The sequence below is a fragment of the Mycteria americana genome, chromosome 5, assembly GCF_035582795.1.
Source record: "Mycteria americana isolate JAX WOST 10 ecotype Jacksonville Zoo and Gardens chromosome 5, USCA_MyAme_1.0, whole genome shotgun sequence".
In the NCBI taxonomy this organism is placed as follows: domain Eukaryota; kingdom Metazoa; phylum Chordata; class Aves; order Ciconiiformes; family Ciconiidae; genus Mycteria; species Mycteria americana.
The window spans coordinates 16,322,509-16,341,499 of NC_134369.1; the positions used below are offsets into that span (position 1 = coordinate 16,322,509).

General features: G+C 36.3%; 1 protein-coding gene across 1 annotated transcript in view; it reads left to right on the top strand.

Annotated features, from left to right (window-relative positions):
- OTOG (otogelin) overlaps positions 1-17,966 on the top strand; it is a 108,956-nt gene extending 90,990 nt beyond the window's left edge. The window contains exons 43-56 of the mRNA XM_075502231.1: positions 772-966; positions 1,853-2,065; positions 2,828-2,932; positions 3,307-3,417; positions 4,648-4,749; positions 5,208-5,306; positions 6,031-6,071; positions 7,218-7,293; positions 8,121-8,299; positions 9,654-9,758; positions 10,281-10,400; positions 11,713-11,758; positions 16,353-16,432; positions 17,656-17,966. Of these exons, the coding sequence (XP_075358346.1) occupies positions 772-966; positions 1,853-2,065; positions 2,828-2,932; positions 3,307-3,417; positions 4,648-4,749; positions 5,208-5,306; positions 6,031-6,071; positions 7,218-7,293; positions 8,121-8,299; positions 9,654-9,758; positions 10,281-10,400; positions 11,713-11,758; positions 16,353-16,432; positions 17,656-17,856 (1,673 nt within the window). The 3' untranslated portion in view covers positions 17,857-17,966. The remainder of the gene's footprint in view (positions 1-771; positions 967-1,852; positions 2,066-2,827; positions 2,933-3,306; positions 3,418-4,647; positions 4,750-5,207; positions 5,307-6,030; positions 6,072-7,217; positions 7,294-8,120; positions 8,300-9,653; positions 9,759-10,280; positions 10,401-11,712; positions 11,759-16,352; positions 16,433-17,655) is intronic.
- Positions 17,967-18,991: the final 1,025 nt, after the last annotated feature.

The following is an 18,991-nucleotide window of genomic DNA, read 5'->3' on the forward strand; positions in this document are numbered from 1 at the left end:
TGGCTTTTGTAGTCATTCTCTGTTTGCCATATTTATGCAGCTTTAATCACTGTTTTGAACCAATGAAAGATCATGTTAAGTTTTCAACAGCAAAAGTTAAGTCAAAATGAGATGCTTTTTTGGTCTATTCCTGCATGCACCCATAACATGCCAATGAATTTACATTAGTAGTATAAAGAATGTTAAATTTAACTGTGTTCATTGACTTAAAAATAACACGCATACAAGAGAGTAATGAATGTGGATAGGTATTAAATATAGTAATGAGTTCATCGCATTCTTTATTATTCCATGTAAAACAATGGTGAATTTGCCTCTACATATATACTTTTGTAATTTACAAAGCTTTGACCTTCAGTAATCATTGCATTTTCTTTAGCTACTGCAAAGTATTCAGAATTATTCAGAACACTGTATTACTAATCTGCGTAGTATTTGCAAATGTTTTTGAAGTTTAAATTACTTGATGTCAACACTGTCGCATGGTTTGGTGTATCTACTGCCAAAATGCAAACCAAAGCCTGATGAAAACGTTACTGCAAGAAGAAGAGTCCTTCTTGTAAGGAGGTAAAAGGTAAACGTGCTCGCAACTTCCTTTTGTTAGAATTTGTCATGTAGAAGGTAACTGGTCTATATCGGTGTTTTAGGTTGATAGATCCTACTGAGTTGGCAAGCACAGGAACTTGACAAGAAGACAATGATGTCTTCTCTTAGATACTGCCTCATTTGATTACAACTTCAGAATGAGTGATATGTTTATTTCTGTCCTAGCCTTCCCTTGCTCTGAAAACTTCTCCTATCAGGCTTGTATAGCTGCCTGTGAGGTTGCAGATAGTTGTCAGAATAACGAGGTTGCTTCTCTGGACTCAGACTCCTGCTCAGTATTGACAGAAGGCTGCGTCTGTGCTGGAGGGACCATCCTTCACCGAGCTCACACTGCTGTCTGTATTCCTGAAGAAAAATGTGGTACGTTTGGAAGTGATTTTCTTCTTTATTATCTGCAAGTTGGTGGTCAGATACTTCATTAGTAATGAGTCAAGTCCTGGCCTGATGTGTGGGTTCTGCATATGTCATTCGATTGAGGACTCTAGGTATTCAGTAAACATTAACTGTACAGGTGAGCAAAAAGGGAATGTCCTCGTGACATACAGTTTTGCTCACCTTCTCTCAGCTGGAGGATGCTCTTCAAAATGGAAGCTTTTGCTTATGTTTATGCATTCTGGTATTCTAAGTGTATTAGTCTTGGCCTCCTTTTCACCTAGCCCTTTGCCAAGGGGTCCAACCTATTGATACTAAGTGGTATTCAAAAGACATACAGCAACAGCTAATTACACACTTTGAATGATACATGTATATGTCCTATGTTCTTTCTGCCAGCATTGATATTTATTTTCATTACAATTCTGCCTGAGCACACCAAAGTGTGGACTGATACTTAACACTAACACCACAAACCTGAAAGATGCAGTTTATTATAAATCAGATTACATAAAGCACTGTAAATTAATAATAGTTTTGCCCTGTGTGAAATACAAAAGTAACTTCTTTTCAGATCACTGCTTTAAAAACAAAGGATTGGATTGGGATTTTAAGTGACTAGCCTTGCAGTAGAGACACAAAAAAAAGTGGAGGCCCTGATCCTCAGGAGGGTATTGAGTGTCTTGCTTTCCCATGCAAACTCGGTCTCAGACTGTCTTCTCTTTCACTTTTTTGTGGGGTGATGGGGATAGGTGATGCCTTTGAAACTCTGGGATTTTTATACTTCATAGTTCCACACCCACTGTGGAAGAAAATGGTGGTCAAAATTTGAAGTAAAAATGAATTACTTCCATTTCCTATTGTCCTGATCTAGCTTGTACAGACAGCTCAGGAGCACCTCATGCAGTAGGTGAGATCTGGAAAACTTCTTTGAGCGGATGCTGTATGCAAAAATGTGTTGACAGTGACACCATTATTCCTGTGGAGTACAACTGCTCAGATATCCACAATTTAGACTGTCAGCGATTTGCAGAAGTGGCCTTGCTTGTTCCTGGTGATCAGACATGTTGTCCTCAGAAGATCTGTAGTAAGTATTCCTTAATGATTATGAATACTGCCCACTGGAATATGCAGCTATCCTTTCTCTGTGGTTTGTTTTCCTGTTACACATCCTACTTTTGCAGTGAATGGAAATTACTTCAGTTTGAATTACAGATTATGTAGAAAACTGTAGAAACTTTGTACTATTTGGCTTAATATCCAGTAGGCTTTGGGGGAGAGGTAGGAGGAGGGGACGAGGCTTATAAGGACTGAAATAGCTCTGTGTTTATTTGGATGTGAATTGTGTTTCTCTCAGCTGTACAGGCTACTGATTTATTTTTAATGTCCAAATACAAATAAATGATATAACTAATTACTAGGGAAAAAGATCAGATTATTTTTTATCTCATTTACAAAGTAAGCAGTAGAAAAGGATATAAAGCCTTTTTTAAAAATCCTTATTTAGCTTAGAAAGTCCATCTTCGAAAAGAAATTGCAAGCAGTTTTCGTGTTTTGACCACCTGGGATGATGTTGCAGTGAGTTTTCCACAGAATTTTTTTTTCTTTTTTTTTTTTTTTTTAAATTCTCACAAGTTAAACTTTGCCTCCATGGAGAGTGTTGGAAATGCCAGACACTTCTGAATGTTGCCTCAGGGTTTTTTCCGAGTTTGTTGTGGTTTTCATATGCATGTTGTTATTTGGAGATTTGGGGTATCAAACTGCAAATACTGCTTGCCACTGCTCTACTCAACTTATAAATGCATAAGATAGTTTAGAAGGGTCTTTTTTCTTTCCCTTTATGTAACAGTTTGTAATCAGAGCCTCTGTGAACCCCTAATCCCTGAGTGTAATGGCTTGGAAAAGCTGGTCACTTACTACAGTGAAGAATCCTGTTGTCCCAACTACGTTTGCGGTAGGTTTCTTTTGAAAAGGTAAAAATGTTCACTCTGTAAAAGACATTCAGTAAACTAAATAGATCAACTTAGAAGCAAAAAGATAGGTAGTGTAGACATCATTGTTAGTACAGCCATTTACAAAATTCTCTTTCATCTAAAAGCTCAGGGTTGGCCTGTGCCTCAGTTTGAGCAGATATAATGATGAAGGAGTCTTCTGTTTAACGATCAGGAGAGAATGTGTCTTTGCTCTCTTGTGATACAAGGTAAAAGTTTTTCTAAAGTGTCTTGTAGTATTTCTCTGCTCTGCACCGCCATTTCTTAGGGATATAGCATAACAAAGGAGGAATGCTGTACTTCGTGTAAAGAAATACATCTGTTGTACTTTTTTCAGAATGTGATCCAGCAAAATGTGAACCAATGGAGCAGATGCCAAGCTGTCAAGATGATCAAACACTAATTGCTGCTCGGGTGGAGAGTACCTGCTGCATTTCCTATATATGTGGTACAGTATCCTGGCTGGTTGAAACTATAAGTATTTTTGCATATGCAACCAAGTCTACTATTATCTTGCCAATTAAGGCTCCTTGTACTTCCTTTAGCTGTCCCAACATAGTAAGTCTTGAAAGTGGTTAAAAAAATGGGCATTAAGTTTACAAAATGTAAGAAATGGCAACAACCATCAAGAGTCACAAAACACCTTTGTGCAACTGAGTAGTATTCTTGGGTCACGTAGAGGAGTGGTGGCGGAGTCTGTGGATGAGGGAGTTGAGGGTTTTTGAGACACTGTCCATGTACAGTGTGTGGACTAGCTGCATCAATATTTTATGTGAAAGAAGACTGAAGTTATATATGCTCTTGCTCCCTATATCCTGTTGTATCAGCTATGGCCCATCTTATTCAATGGTAAGTATCCTATATGAGAATATTACACGAATTTGTTCCGTTCTTTTGGGGTTTGGCAATTAATGATTTAATTCAAGAATAAAATTGCACTTTTGGCATGAGTATAGGAGTTCCTATGTTACCATATGGTTGTTTTCTGTATAATAATGTGATAATGAGGTCCTATTGAATTTACTCTATTTTTGCACATAGACATCTGAATCAAAGGCCGAGTCATCTTGGTTAGCTCTTCCATGTGCAGAAATTTGAGTGTTAATAGGAAACTTGAATTACACTTCTGTTATTTACAGTAATCAGGGGGTCACTTTGATCATGTGATAGCAATGTGCTGTGTTTGGCTCTTCTCATTGTCCATACAGCATCCTTCAGTCTCTTTTTTGATATAATGAGTCTTTGCACTGTACGTATTGAAAAGTACCTATTGTGGTCTTCATATGTGTTCAAGTGGGAGGATAACACTGGGATCACAGGAAATGCCCTTTATTAGGGATCAAAGATCCTATAATTTGGGAAGAGGAGCATTCCTGAATACAGCAGGGTGACTTGGTAGGAGAGAAAATCTAGCAAAATTTTTCATAATAGGAAGGGAGAGAAAATCCTGTTTGTTGTGATCTGACTCACAAACAATGTATTCATTCTTTATAGCAGGGGACAAAGAAAAGGCAAGCTGCACTGAAAATTAGCCTCTTGTATAGGGACTATAAGGGACTGTAACGCAGAGTATCTCTGTTCTCTTTCATATGTGTCTGTGAGAAACTTACAGGCATGTTTCCTAGGCAGTAGTAAAATTTCTTCCTATGCTTTAGATTTAAATAATTGTTTTCTCCAGCATGCGGGGCTTGCTCTGATCAAATACCCAAATGTCAAGAAGGAGAAGTTCTTATCGTGGATGGCAACACTACAGAGAGGTGTTGCCCTACATACCAGTGTAGTAAGTTTGACTTGATTTTGATATTTTAAGTAATAGAGAACATGTCAAATTTTGTAGTGCGGATGTTCAGTGCCAGAAATGGTGGATTAGAGATACAGCTTCCCTTGTGCATATAAGCAAGTTATCATCTGTAGTCCTGAACAAATAATATTTACTTTTAAAATTTCATGTGCCTAAAGCATTATCTGAATATGTGTATCATGGAGACAAATGAGTAATTTCAGGCCCCAAATTCTGGAGATTCAAAACTGTTTTAAAAATTTGCCTAGAGTAGTTGTACTCCATGCTACTATTACCTGGTGGCTAACGATTAAATGTTGATTATTAGTCTTTTCAAGTAAGATGTTTTCTAAAGGTATTTAATATGAATAAGTCATTTCCTATCTCTTGATTCATATTTCCATTCATCAAAATATGACAACCTTGTGTTTATTGGACTTTCTTTTCCTTAATTTTAGTTTGTGAAATACATCGTTGTCCTGAATTCAGATGTATGCTAGGCATGTCTTTGGTGGAGGTATGGAGCCCAGAGAAGTGCTGCCCCTTTCGGACATGTGGTAAAATGACTGATTTTCATTTTAGTTGCCTTAGACAATAATACACTGGCAAGAGCTTTGCCCTCTTGGGTTTAAGTCTGGTTTAAGCCAGCTATACCTTTGTGATGTGCTCATGAACAAATGATATAGAAAAGTCACCTCATGGTACAGAACTTCTTAATCTGCCTGTTTTGTTTTTTCTTGCTTCACAAGGGTGATCGCATACTGTAGAATTGCCTGTCCAAACTGGGTGACTTATCATCTTGAAAATTTTGTAAGAGACACTAAATTATTTATGGCTTTAAAGGGAAAAAAAAAAAGGGTTAGGTTCACAGGTCAGGAATTTGCCAGTTTACAAAGACAGTAGTATATCATACATCTCTCTGTGATGCCTTAAACACAATTCTCCATTGCTTTATATTGATTGTAATGATTGTCATCACTGCAAGGAGGCTAGTGGCTAGAATGATCATCTTTTTTTAACGTGTTCAGGTGGACTGCAGTTGATACAATGCTGTAAATTGTAATAAGTAAAGGTGGTCACAGAAGCTGGTATTGGTTTTCAGGATGGAATAGAAATCAAACATAATTCTGGACTCCACAGATGGGTATATTTAAAAAACCAGCAGAACTTCTTCAGTGTTTACTTGTAAATCTGGAATTTCTATTCTCTCTGATGTTCTGCTTTAAGCAGATGGGATAAAACTTTCTAAACTATTGTTTCTGTAATTGTATTTTGTTTTAGAATGTGCATGCGAAACAATCCCCAGACCTCAGTGCAAACTGGTATGAAATTTATATTCTTTGTCAGTATTCTTTTATTAATTTCTTAATAAATCTATTTATCAGAATCTTATTAATAGTTTTATGAGTGAAATATGAAATGCCATGTCATTCTCTTTTTTAAAGTGTTTCCAAGAAGATAGTTCCATTTTTAAGAAGCCAGTTAAGTTTAAATATCTTGCAGAATAAAACGGCTGTATAGCATTGATATTTCTGGAGTTTTTTATGACCATATCCTGCCCTGAAGTATTTGTAGAGTAGAACTGCTTTCATGCACTCGAGGATAAAATTTTGTTTTTAAATTGTCAGAACTAAATACTTTAAAGCATCAGTGTTTTGTTAATATTATTTGTTATAGTGAATATGTTAACATATATCATGCGCTCAGACCGCTGACTAAGCAGAACTTTTAAACTGTATTTCATTGTGACTTGTTCTGCATTACAAGAATGCTTATTAGCATTGCTAGGTTAGGTTCTCAGTCAGTACTGGGTATGCTTTGATTTTGCTTGTCATTATTTTATACAGAAAATAATGTTGTAATGGGAGTAATTTATAAAAATTACAATTTGGAGTCCTAGGAAGGAATTGAAAATAGTACTCATTTTTTATAGAGGAACTTCAAAATGCTTTGTAAACGAGGTTGTTGTTAGTACTTTCATTTCATAGACGAAGAAACTTGGGCATAAGGAATCAGGACTTGCAGAAACCTGGGAGAAAAATCTTAATATGCATACGTATAAACAATGAAAAGCAAAGTTTAAAAGTATATCTGTGCTATTGTAATACTATGTATGTCCATTAAGTTATTCCATGAAAGAATACACTCCACACTGCATGGAGATTTCTGTACAAAGGCAAGCCATTGCATTTCATTGTTGGCCTGGCTTAGTCTTTTCTATCCTAAATGTCTGCTGTACTGACACCAACAACCATTCCTGTTTTCAGGTGTAAAACAAATTCCCTTTTGGTTATCATTACTAAATTAAATGTCCCTGTGGGTGATGAAAGTGGATTCAAAATAGGTTTCTAGGGGCAAGAAATACTGCTGCTCAAATCCTGAAGGAAAGGTGTTTAAAAGAAAAAGATCATAGAGATAAGAAAACACTGTTGTTTCACTTCTCTTTTTTTCTGCTTTTATGCACTTAGGGGCAGAAACTGCAAATAGATGAACAGTTTCAGAACAGTACAGAAAATATCTGTAACTGTGTTAAGTACAAATGTGGTAAGTCAGAAAAGAATTTAATTCAAATAAATACCCTTTCAAGTGCTAAGGTAAATTAGGAATTATAAATCGGATGTTCACTTTGAACATCAGGAGTTCTGTGCAGGGAAATAGCAGACAGAGTTTTGGGAAAGTTGGGTGGTGTTGACTAAGCAGCCTGCATATTGCTGAGCTGGAGTAAGGACTCCAGCAAGAAACTAAAACACACACTGAATTTCCACATAAAGAAAAGTCCCGCTAACCCATTATGGGACTACTCAGGAGCTGGTAGACATGCTTATGTGCTTTACAAGATCAAGGATAGCATTCAGTACCATGCAGATTCATCTTGGAGCATGCCCAATAGCATCTGAGAAAACTCAGGAAAAAATAATTCCTGTGGGGCACCCAGTTGGCCAATAGAGTTGGGATTGTCCTTGCCTAGATTTCTACAACAAAGATGTATACTTCTGAGCTAATTATCCTCTGTGCCCTCAGTAATCAGTGGGGAGAAATAGACATTTCTCAGGTACATTTCTTATCCTGAAGTAGGCTTATAAAACAAATCAGTTGAAGAAGCCTGCACTGTCATTTTGGTGGTGCAGCTAATAGAATATTATATATTTATTAGATTTCATGCATGGTTATATTTGAAATAATTTGGCGATTGAGTGAATGAAGCATTAGGCTACTATTAACAGTTAATATTTGAAAATCTGACCCATAATTCTTAAAGAGGTAGAGTAGCTTTTTCCATTCCTGTTTTACCATTTGAAACATTTTTAACAGAGTTTTGATACGAAGCTGACTGTCCTGAGCATGCTGTTTACTTTTCTGTTTTCTTGTAGTGAGAGACAAAGTTTGCCTGAGTAATGAGAGAGGTGTGCTGCTTCCTGGACAGACAATCGTGGAACACAGTGCAGATGGCATTTGCCGTATTTCTTATTGTACAAATGTGATTGATCCCTCCACTAAATACTACCGAATAAACACATCTTCAATAGACTGCGCTGTCAAGTGCAAAGCTGTAAGAAATTCAGAATTTTAGACATACGTATTGTGACTGGTGGTCTTAATTACATGTTGTTGGGTTTTGTTGAGTAGATTACAGTCATAGGAACAAGATGGAAAGACTAACTGTGAGATCTCCCTCTAATGATGTACTACCGCACTTCTCATAGAAGTTTATAGAAGTCTCACTCCCTTCACTTGTTTTCTCCCCCGTGTAAATCTTATACAAACTGATGTATATAGCATACTGCTACCTTGCATCCCTGTATAACTTTAGCTGCATTATGTGCAAACTGGTACAAATTCGTGGTGGACATTAGCTCAATAAGAATTGGGAAGAGAATAATTATAAATAGAAGAATAATTCTAAATGTGGTGAAAACAGCTTTATAAAATAAGCAAATGATACCATGTCTTTTTACAAAGTATGATACATTACCATGGGAATATTATATAGATTACTTTTTCTAATTATGTACTTACTTCATGTCTAATGTGTAAAAAGTCAAAATTTCAGTGGTTCTTGAAGTAAGCTGCAGACTTACATTTCAAAATGGTAGGAAGACCAGTTCATTCTCTCAGAGTTGGAACTTCTCCCCATTTACTTCAATTAAGATCAAAGGTATTTTATAAAAGCTTCATGAATGTACAGTGTGTACAAACGTAAGCTATGCAGTTTTGAAAGTGATTGTCGTGGTTTAGCCCCAGCCAGCAACCAAGCACCACACAGCTGCTCTCTCACTCCCCCCCGGTGGGATGGGGGAGAGAATCAGAAGAGCAAAAGTAAGAAAACTCGTGGGTTGAGATAAAAACAGTTTAATAGGTAAAGCAAAAGCTGCGCACGCAAGCAAAGCAAAGCAAGGAATTCATTCACCACTTCCCATGGGCAGGCAGGTGTTCAGCCATCTCCAGGAAAGCAGGGCTCCATCACGCGTAATGGTTACTTGGGAAGAAAACCGCCATCACTCCAAATGTCCCCCCTTCCTTTTTCTTCCCCAGCTTTATATACTGAGCATGACATCATATGGTATGGAATAGCCCCGTGGTCAGTTTGGATCAACTATCCTGGCTGTGTCCCCTCCCAGCTTCTTCTGCACCTGCCAGAGCACGGGAAGCTGAAAAGTCCTTGACTAGTGCAGCAACAACTAAAACATCTCTGTATTATCAACACTGTTTTGAGCACAAATCCAAAACATAGCCCCATACCAGCCACTATAAAGAAAATTAACTCTATCTCAGCTGAAACCAGGACAGTGATTTAAAAACCGTTCCTAAAATCAGATACCTGAAAAAAATCTGCCCATTACAGTAGTAAAATGTCGAGCTGCAAGATGATTTCGTACAAGGAATAATCTGTTTGATTTTGGCAGAACCAAGTCTATCAGCCTCCAAAAGATTTAACAACTTGCTGTGGTAGCTGTAAGAACTTGTCTTGTCTCCACACTTTCAGCAACGGCACAGTTTCCAATTTTAAGGTAAGTTTATACATGTCTTATTCCCTCAAAATATTTAGAAGTAAACAAAAAAATTATGAGATACTGTACACACACATTGCCATTTAAAATGTGCAAAGAGCACCTTTATTTGGCCAAATACTAGGAATAGTTTTGCATGTACACATCATTAATTTCTTGGAGAGCCAATCATATAGCTGTCTACAAAGATTAAGGGATTTTGATATATCAGAGAATTATTGTCAACTTGACTATTTTAGAACCTGCTTAACATTATATATGTAGTGGACTTTTAAATTCTGTACTTAAACAGGACTTTAACATGCGTCTAAATTATATTTTGCTAAATATAAATAAAATAAAATAATAATAAAATATAATAATAAAATAATAAAATATAATAAAACATAAATTCTATTTTGAATCAAAAGTATTACTTTTGATTCAGACAAGATCGCATTCAATGGAATTGTATAATAAATACTTATAATACTGTTTTTGCTGAGTTGCTGAGTAAAGATTCTGTTTTACAATTTTTAACAGCCTGGTACTGTTTGGATTTCAAACTGCATCAGATACGAATGCACTAACACGGCAGTAGGACCAGTTCTGGTTTCCTCTTCAGTTGGCTGCCCACCCTTTAATGAAACCGAATGTGTGAAGGTCAGTGTTCAATACATTGTTTGTATTCCAGGTATGATTTATGTTTGCATGAAAAGATTAACACTGAGAAAAGACATTTTTACCTCAAGAAGGGAGAAATTACAGATTCTTGCAATGCCTGCATTTTTGCCCATTTGAAGGTGAAAAGCTCTAACTATACACATACAGTGTGCCACCAGACTGCCCAGTTACACAGCTGGAGAGAACTCTTCTTATTCTCAGAAATATTTTTTTTTTTTTCGTAGAGGCTTGTAATATCAAGCTAGTCCTCACACAGCTGTCTGAACTTGGATGCTTTTCTGGGTTGGTCTTCTCCTTTCTAACTAATTTTCTGAATATAGCAATTTGATTCATCACAATGGTCAAAAACATTGAAGAAAAGGAAAGATTGTCTGAATATCAGGAAGATCTTTTCTACAGTGAGGACGTAAGGTTTTGTGGACTAGTTTTGCAGGAAAAGCAAAAGCTCTACTTGAATTTGCAAAATGAGATTAGACTAAGTGCCAGGACACGTATTCAGGGAGCAATCTCATATTGCTCTCTGTAATTCTACATTTACATGTGGATGGGAGGATACTTTCCTTAATGAATGATGATACACAAGCAGGGAACAGTCCTAAAGGAGCTAGGTGGCTGTAGTTCTTCCTCGCACAAAACAATGGATTGGGTCTTCAGAGAGAGTCTCAGTTACACGGCTGGTGAAAGGCCTTTTTCTGTTCTAGGCAAACTAAAAAAGTTAAGGCAGAGAGAGATCATCATAGCTTGAGATACTGAGGTGGACATCAAAAATTGAACTCTCCTTCAATGTAATCCTGAGAGAGCTTTTTAAAAAGCTGCACCTGTTCTTCCCACAGTACTCGGGGGAGTGCTTCATGCTACAGCACTGAAGACAGCCATGACTCTCCACTATAAGGAGTGCATGGCTTCTCATTTAGATGAGATTTCTTCCTGCTTTGAATTCAGAATCAATTTTTTGTGATTGTCAGTATAGCCTCTACAAGAAGGCAGGGGTTTACTCTAAGTAACACATGATGGAGTAAGACTTAACACAGTCATTCCCTCTCCAAATGTGGCATTATGATAGCTGGTGATGTATAGTGGCATTCAGTGACAACCACTTAATACTCACTTATGTTAAAACAGTCAGGTTCGATCATTTACAGCCAAACCTTCATCCATTCACCAGAGTGCTGCATTTGCCTGAATAGCATTGCAGAGCTTTATCTGGAAGGTATTTCTAATACTGCAGATATATGGGAATGAATATTTGAAAAAAATCAAGCTTTTTCCTCTTTATTTCTCTCTTGGTCAGGTTGGAGGCTATGTTGTACCATTCTTAGAGGGATGCTGCAAAACATGTAAGTGATTAATGATGCTTCCTGCCTCACAAGTCTGTCTGATTTGTTGTTACCTTAGAAATAAGGTTGATTCTTCCCTGCATGAAAGCTTGATTCACTGATCTCAAAGGCCATGCTTTTCCCAGTTTTATTCATGTGAATGCCAGTGAAACTAGTGGAGTTAAATCAGAAGAAAGTAGTTTAACATCAGAGGGGTTACTCTGCTGATAGTGATTGTGGCTGGCCAAGTCACTAAAATTGCTACCTTGAGTGTTTTGTAATTCTTGTGTAAAACTCCTGAAAATATTAGTTACTGCATTTAGTATAATAAAAGCTACTGTGTTTTGGAAGGCACCTTAAAACATACTTCATCTACATTCATATCTTCATATTTGGTAAAAACAAAGATTGATCTATGCAGTTTGTAAGTTAATGCTGTAAATAATTAACTGATTGTAATATAGTCTTAGGTTCCATTAACAGACATAGTTCAGAAGCTTTCGGGCACTATTTTTCAAAAGAACTTAGAATTTAAAAAATCCCCCCTTACTTGATTACCAAGATATGTTTTGACTTCTATGGGAGCTAATAAAGGTTCTCTGGAAAAAAAAAAAAAATTCTCTACAGAATAGGTTCCAAATATGCTAATTCTTAATATAAATCAAGAGCTAAGTACATTTTTTCCAAACACACTGGTACATAGCTGAAGCATTTTGACTGATCTCATGAAGAACTTAGCCTGAGGCAGGCACCTAACCTGAAGAATTTAAGCTCTAATACTTGAAGTTGACAATGTTATGAGCAATTGAAAAGGTGATTTTTATACTGGGCAGTATCATCTTATCTTTAAAAAGGTGCAGAAATCTCACTTCATTTGCATAAGTGGCTGGAATAGTAACCTAAAAGCTAAAGATAGTAGGAGATAAAGTGTGGGACAGAGCTAGAGAAAAGTGCAGATATTTCCTGCTGGGTGGGATGGGACACTCATGACTACCAGTTACGGTACTATGTGCACAGTTACCGCAGTGGGATATATGTTGCCAACTGGGAGGTGCCTTTTGGTGCTATACATTATGTATTACATTTTGTAGTACAAAGGTTGTTGAAACCGTGGCAGATTTACCTCTTTTTTTCCTGCTCCTGATCACTGTAGGGGAATGGTAATATGTCTTGATGTTTTTTCACTCTGATGGACCTGCGTTTCAAGCACGTGTTCTAGTTCTGTAGCAGTTCTCCATACGCTCTTTGAGATTAGTTTTTGATTATCTGACGTTACTGCTCAATGCCTTAGCAGCCATATAAGCCAGTTTCTGAACAAACAATTTATTAAGACCATTAAAAATCCATTAAGCTACTTTTCAGCAAGGCAGAATATCATGCTACTATACTTAGAGAAAGATCATAACCACACTCTTAAATAATTAAGACAAAAGTAAGTTATTAATCTGGGGCATGCATCACAAAGTAAAATTAAACCCTTGAAAAATCCAGCGACTTCTGAGATGCATTTCCAAGTAAATTCATACAGTTTGGGTTTCACACCTGTTTATAGACAACATAGTAGCTCTATGAATCATGTAGTTCATTCTGACTCTGAACAAATCTGGCATGAGCTGTTAGTCAATTGTTATTGTGTGAGATGTTTTATGAGAAGGGTTATCAGGTTGTGGTTTTCCTTTGAAGTACTTTACTATTAGAAACTGTTGTGACTTTTGCTTTCAGTTTTAAGTGGTACTTGAAAATTAAGTCCCAGGAGTTCCATCGAAACCTAGAGAGTTTTTACAAGCACTGCTCAGAGGAAATTATACTATTTCTTTCTTGTAGCCCCAAAGAACAACTTAAATTTAGGGTACCAGATTGTTTTAGTTATACCAATGTGGATCAGATCCTTCCTGGTTTTGACATTAGGCTTAGCAATGCATGTAATACCTGGCCGTGGTCCTGAGCTGCTGGGAGAGTGATCCCTGCCTGAGCAGGGCGGTAGGACCAGATGACCTCCAGAGGTCTCTTCCAACCTCAGCCATTCTGTGATCCTGTAATATACAGACATTTTAAGGTTGAATTCTTTTCTCAAATATGCCAAAATCTAGTAACTCCAAAATGTTTCATACTGATAGGGAATCCTCTGTAACATGTAACAACATGTAATATTCTTACCAGGTTCTTCAGTGTCAATGCTCCTCCCGTTCCCTGTTAGCCCAGTCACTCCTACAGCCTACGCTAGCTGTAACACAGGTACATTTTCCTGGAAATAAAGTAGGACCAACCCAAACAGCATCATTGTTGATTTCCAACAATGTACTCCCTGATAGGAGCATCAGGCCTCACATTACCCAATTATGCCAAAAGCTGCAGTGTAGTATAACTGCTCATGGTTCAGAGTGGCTCACATTTTGGTTTGGTTTTGTTTTCCATTTTGCACTGTGTGGGCGGTGCATTGTTGTTAGCCAACAATGTACTGTTGGTAGTAAGCACTTGCGTAGTCTTTAGCTTGCTGCATGTGTAAAATTGCTGTATTTAAAAATGTAAGCTAATTCCATTATGTTCACAGTGCTGTAGAACATAGAGACTAATGGCTTTGCTTGTTAAAGCTTATTATATAAACAACATTTTCACAGGTGATGTATCATATAGTTTTGCTTCCAGTGGCATATACAGTATAAGCAGGTCATTTCTTTCCCATTCATAGTTAGGACAGTATACCGAACATAGCAAGCCTCCATGAAAATTGGAGATTATCTTTGTTCTTTTTAATAGAGCATGATCATTTTTTTAATTGTAACATGGTATGAATGCAATTGTTTTGGCATTTATTTTGTGAAAACATCTCTATATTTCTGTAAGAAAAATGATGTTGACTGTAATTTGGTACATCACTGAGTGATACATCCTTCGTTAAATTACACTCATGACTCTAGGAGTACTACACTGAAATCTATATTTCCTATTGACATCACTTTAAATGACAAAGGTGTTATGAGTCTACCCAAAAACCAAGCAAGGATTTTCGACGATAAAGACGGTGAAAAAGAATATCATTATAACACGACACATATAAGATGCTCACATGTTTTGTAAGGTTGTTCATGGAAAAGTATATTATGTTGTAGAGCTCATTAAAAGCCACTGGACATTAAACTACATGCATGGAAATACATTATATATTTATTTCTTTATGAGATATGATGTACTTTCACTATAGCCTGGATGAAGTCATAGCCACAGCTGCACTGAATTCTCCATCCTACATGCCATGTATAATGTAAAAGAAGAAAGGACATGAATAGTACTATGAGAAACATAAAATAATGGTGAGTTTTTTATTTTTAAAAACAATTTTTTTTTTCTTCATTTAACTTTTTCCCTAAGCAAATATAATTCAATGATAGTCGAGTAGTAGCCAGCCATTTCTGATTGTAGATTTTTATTTGCTTCCAAGAAGATTCATTGCTGACCTTTCTTTCATATTCTAGAAACCTCTGCTATGTCTAGAAACAGCAGCAGGCTTATGTGTTTAAACAAACAAATAAAAAAAACCCACAACACAAACAATGTTTCTCTTTGAGAAGCAGTATTACCTGGTTTGACAGTGATTAGAGCAGGGAACTGGACATTGCACGTCAAGATGTAATGAACCTCTGTCACAGTTCAGTATTGGGTATTGGTCAAACCCAGGAGTCTTTCATTGCCCTTCCTTTTCTGGAGCTAACAGTTTTCACCTTTTGTCAACATTTTTTTCATTTCGTGGCTGAAAGAAAACGCAGCTCTCTAAGTGGAGAGTCACGTGGCACTGCATATAATGGAATGGACTGTTCATTTCTCTTACAGATCTGCAATGTGATGTGGTTTCTTCAGCATAGAGAGGATCATCGTAAGAAGATACTGTGCTTTCTGATCTCTAACAACTGAACTTTATACTGAACTTTGCTTTTCTTCAAATGTTCAGGATTCCCTTCTTAAATTAAGTTTAACTCTTCTAATTTCATTTCATGATTTCTTTTTATCTTTTTTTATTTCATCCATATACTTTGTACATACTTCTGTGAGAAAAATTGTGGAAATAATGCTAATGAAAATGTAAATAAAAAATGTAATTTGTTCACTGGTGTTCTTTTTCTTTTTTAATAAAAAACATACAGATGTGTAAAGCCCCCTGAAGCCCTCTTCTTCATCAGATTCTGCTGTTAAGTGTTCATTTAAAACTTTATTTATACCACTGGAATGCAATTGCTGCTATTAAGGTTTGTTACAATTATTTCATAGAAAATGCATTTTATGCATTATTAACAAGCCTTCTCACAGGAGTGGTTGATCAGTTTTACAAAATTTTTTTGAAAGACTGGACTTACTCATAAAAGGCTTCTGAGTGAAGAATGAACCTTTTATAAGTGCTGTTGGAGATATAAGGAGACAGATACTTCAATGCATGAAACAATAGTTTTAGAAGTGATATAATGTATAGCTAATGTCACTTTGCCAGTTTTGTATGTGCAGTGGTGTATTGCGTATTTTCTTCTTTGTGTCTCTTGACCCCATAAAACATTCAGGAATGTTCTTGTCTCTGAAATGTTTAGAATTTTGAGCTGATATTTTTCAATCAATGCCCATTTTGCAGGTAAGGAAGACGGAAAATTCTGTAAAAAGGTGACTGTTAGAATGACTATCCGCAAAAATGACTGCAGGAGTAACATACCAGTAAGTAAATAACTATCATGATTTCTTTTAATAGGAGGGAAAAAATACAAGAAATAAAAAGAAGGAAGAAAATTCCACAAGGCTATTGTCTGCATCTCTCTCTCACAGAGGCAGAAGTTTCTATGTTTTGTAGAGCTGTTTTAATGTTTCCCTACATTCTCAGCAATCATCTTCTCAAATAAGAAGAAAAAGGGGGGTATGACTTCTGCTTTTGTATGCATTTAGGCGCATGTTGATTTAGTGCAAACCCAAATCCTCAGGTCACCCCACAATACAATTATTATATGCAAATTAACTTCGATATAACTGAATCTTGCCAGTAATATACTACAGTTAAAACAGCTGCAGATGTGTTTAATTTTCCATCTGTCTAGGGAAAGTATTTAAATGCCAGCTTCATGAAGAAAGGAATCTTGGGTCCTGAAGGGTTTTTTTTAGACAGCAGAATGAGCATGCTATGAAATGTGTAGGAAGAATGAGGTGCTATCTGTGTGTCTACCGAAGGATTTACTGTAGGAGGACACCAACAATGTCCTGCTGGGCAGTAAGGCAGTGTGAGCAGCAGCAAGGGTGCAGACAGGCGTCTCGTGAGATGTGTAAGAGCGCCTGGAAAAGCCGTAATAAAAGAGTATAGGGGAACAGCTGTAACCTCTAAAATGACTTTGAGAGTACATTTTGTAGAGTAAACTGTTGAGCAGCCAGGAAATTTAGTCTCAGTGTCTCATTGAACAGAAATGCAAATCCTGACTATTAAACTTGAAAACATTTTATATTCCTCCTTACTGATACCAGTATAGCAACACTGCATTAGTGTATCACTGAAATTAATACTGTAGGGAGTTGTGGACAGAACATTTGGTGCTATGCTCAAGCCAAGGTTGTTACAAATACTTTAAAACTCAAAACTGAAATTGTTTCTTTGTGTCTGTTAATAGCCAAAATCTGCTGTTACTGAAATTGACAGGAAAGTCATCATTAATCTCAGTAAGATAAAAATTGAGACCCATCTGGGCAACGTACTTCAGCGTTAGACAGACTTCTGAGTACTTCGGGGTATTCAGACATAGTGGGATTTCACAAGGGGCTAGAGGAAATACCTCCAAATTTTTCAGTGCTTTGCCATTGGATTTGGATGCCTAATGTCTTCTGGACTTTCTTGAGAACTCCTAACTTTATTTCCTAGCTGCTTCAATTTGCTGATTATTCTTCATGTTTGTTACCAGGTGAACATTGTTTCATGTGATGGAAAGTGCCCTTCTGCAAGCATTTACAACTACAACATCAACACATATGCAAGATTCTGCAAATGCTGCAGGGAGCTTGGACTACAGAGACGAACTGTGCAATTGTATTGCACTAGTAATTCAACCTGGGTCAGCTATTCAATCCAAGAGCCTACAGATTGCTCTTGCCAATGGTCTTAAAAAAAAAAACAGAAAAGGAAAGAAAACAGCAAGCCCAGCTGCTCCCAGCATAAAATAATTTGAATAGTTTATCTATTAAAAACACAATACCCAGTGCACTGAATTTTACCAGTTTCATGCTAAATGATAGAAGAAGAAAAATATTTTTGGATTCTTCTAAATTTCTGAAGAATGGCTTTGCATCATTTGTATTGTGATTTGTCTTCATGTTCATTTCACAGGGATTGTTTTAAGAGTTCTTGTGATATGTGCCAACTTAAAAGGTGAAGTGATTTACATTCGAGACACCTCAAGAGAAAGAACACCCATCTATTTTGTTCTGGAAGGCTGGCCCACTCTTTGTCAGGCACCCATTCCTGTTTTAAATCATTGACCGGCTTATCTGGCAGCAGTTCACTATTTTGAATGTGTTGCAATTGTGCAAATATATTCAGTGTCTATTAAAAATTGTTTGGACAATATGACAAGAATTTTCAGTTTAAATCATATTCCTATTGCAAAGTAGAGCATGTATGAGAAATTCAATTAAAGATTTTTTTAATTTCTTTTTTTTAATCAGGGAAACAGTGTCAATACTGATAACTGTTATGTAATATTCCCTGGTAATAATTTCAGTTTTTCTAGTGTATTTTATATTGTAGTGAAAAGCATTATGGCAAACATCTAATGTATGGAACAGATAGACTGTTTTTAGGCTATTTAGATTAGTCATTGGTAGTTACTTTATCTTTCTGCTAAACAATATGACATAAACTGAAAATACTCAGATTTAACAATTGAAAACTATTTTACATTCCTTTATATAGATATACCTTAAATGAAAACATTCAGCTTACAAAATGCTGTTTTTAAACTGTTTTCTTTAGGAGAATGAACTTTGTTTGACACTAATCTTAAAGATGTGAAAATTCATTAGGAAAAAGAAAACCAGGACTATGTATCCATCTAAAAGAAAAACAAAGTTGAAAATCTTTGTCACCAGTATAGTAGAATGTAACTTCTTATGGCAAGTATTTGATATGGAAAATGTACAATTGTAAGGTTTGAAATTTCAAAAGCAATTTTACTTATGAACTTGAACAATTAACATTTTGTTGTCATGAACTAATATTTTTTTTTCTCCTCTAAGCTAATG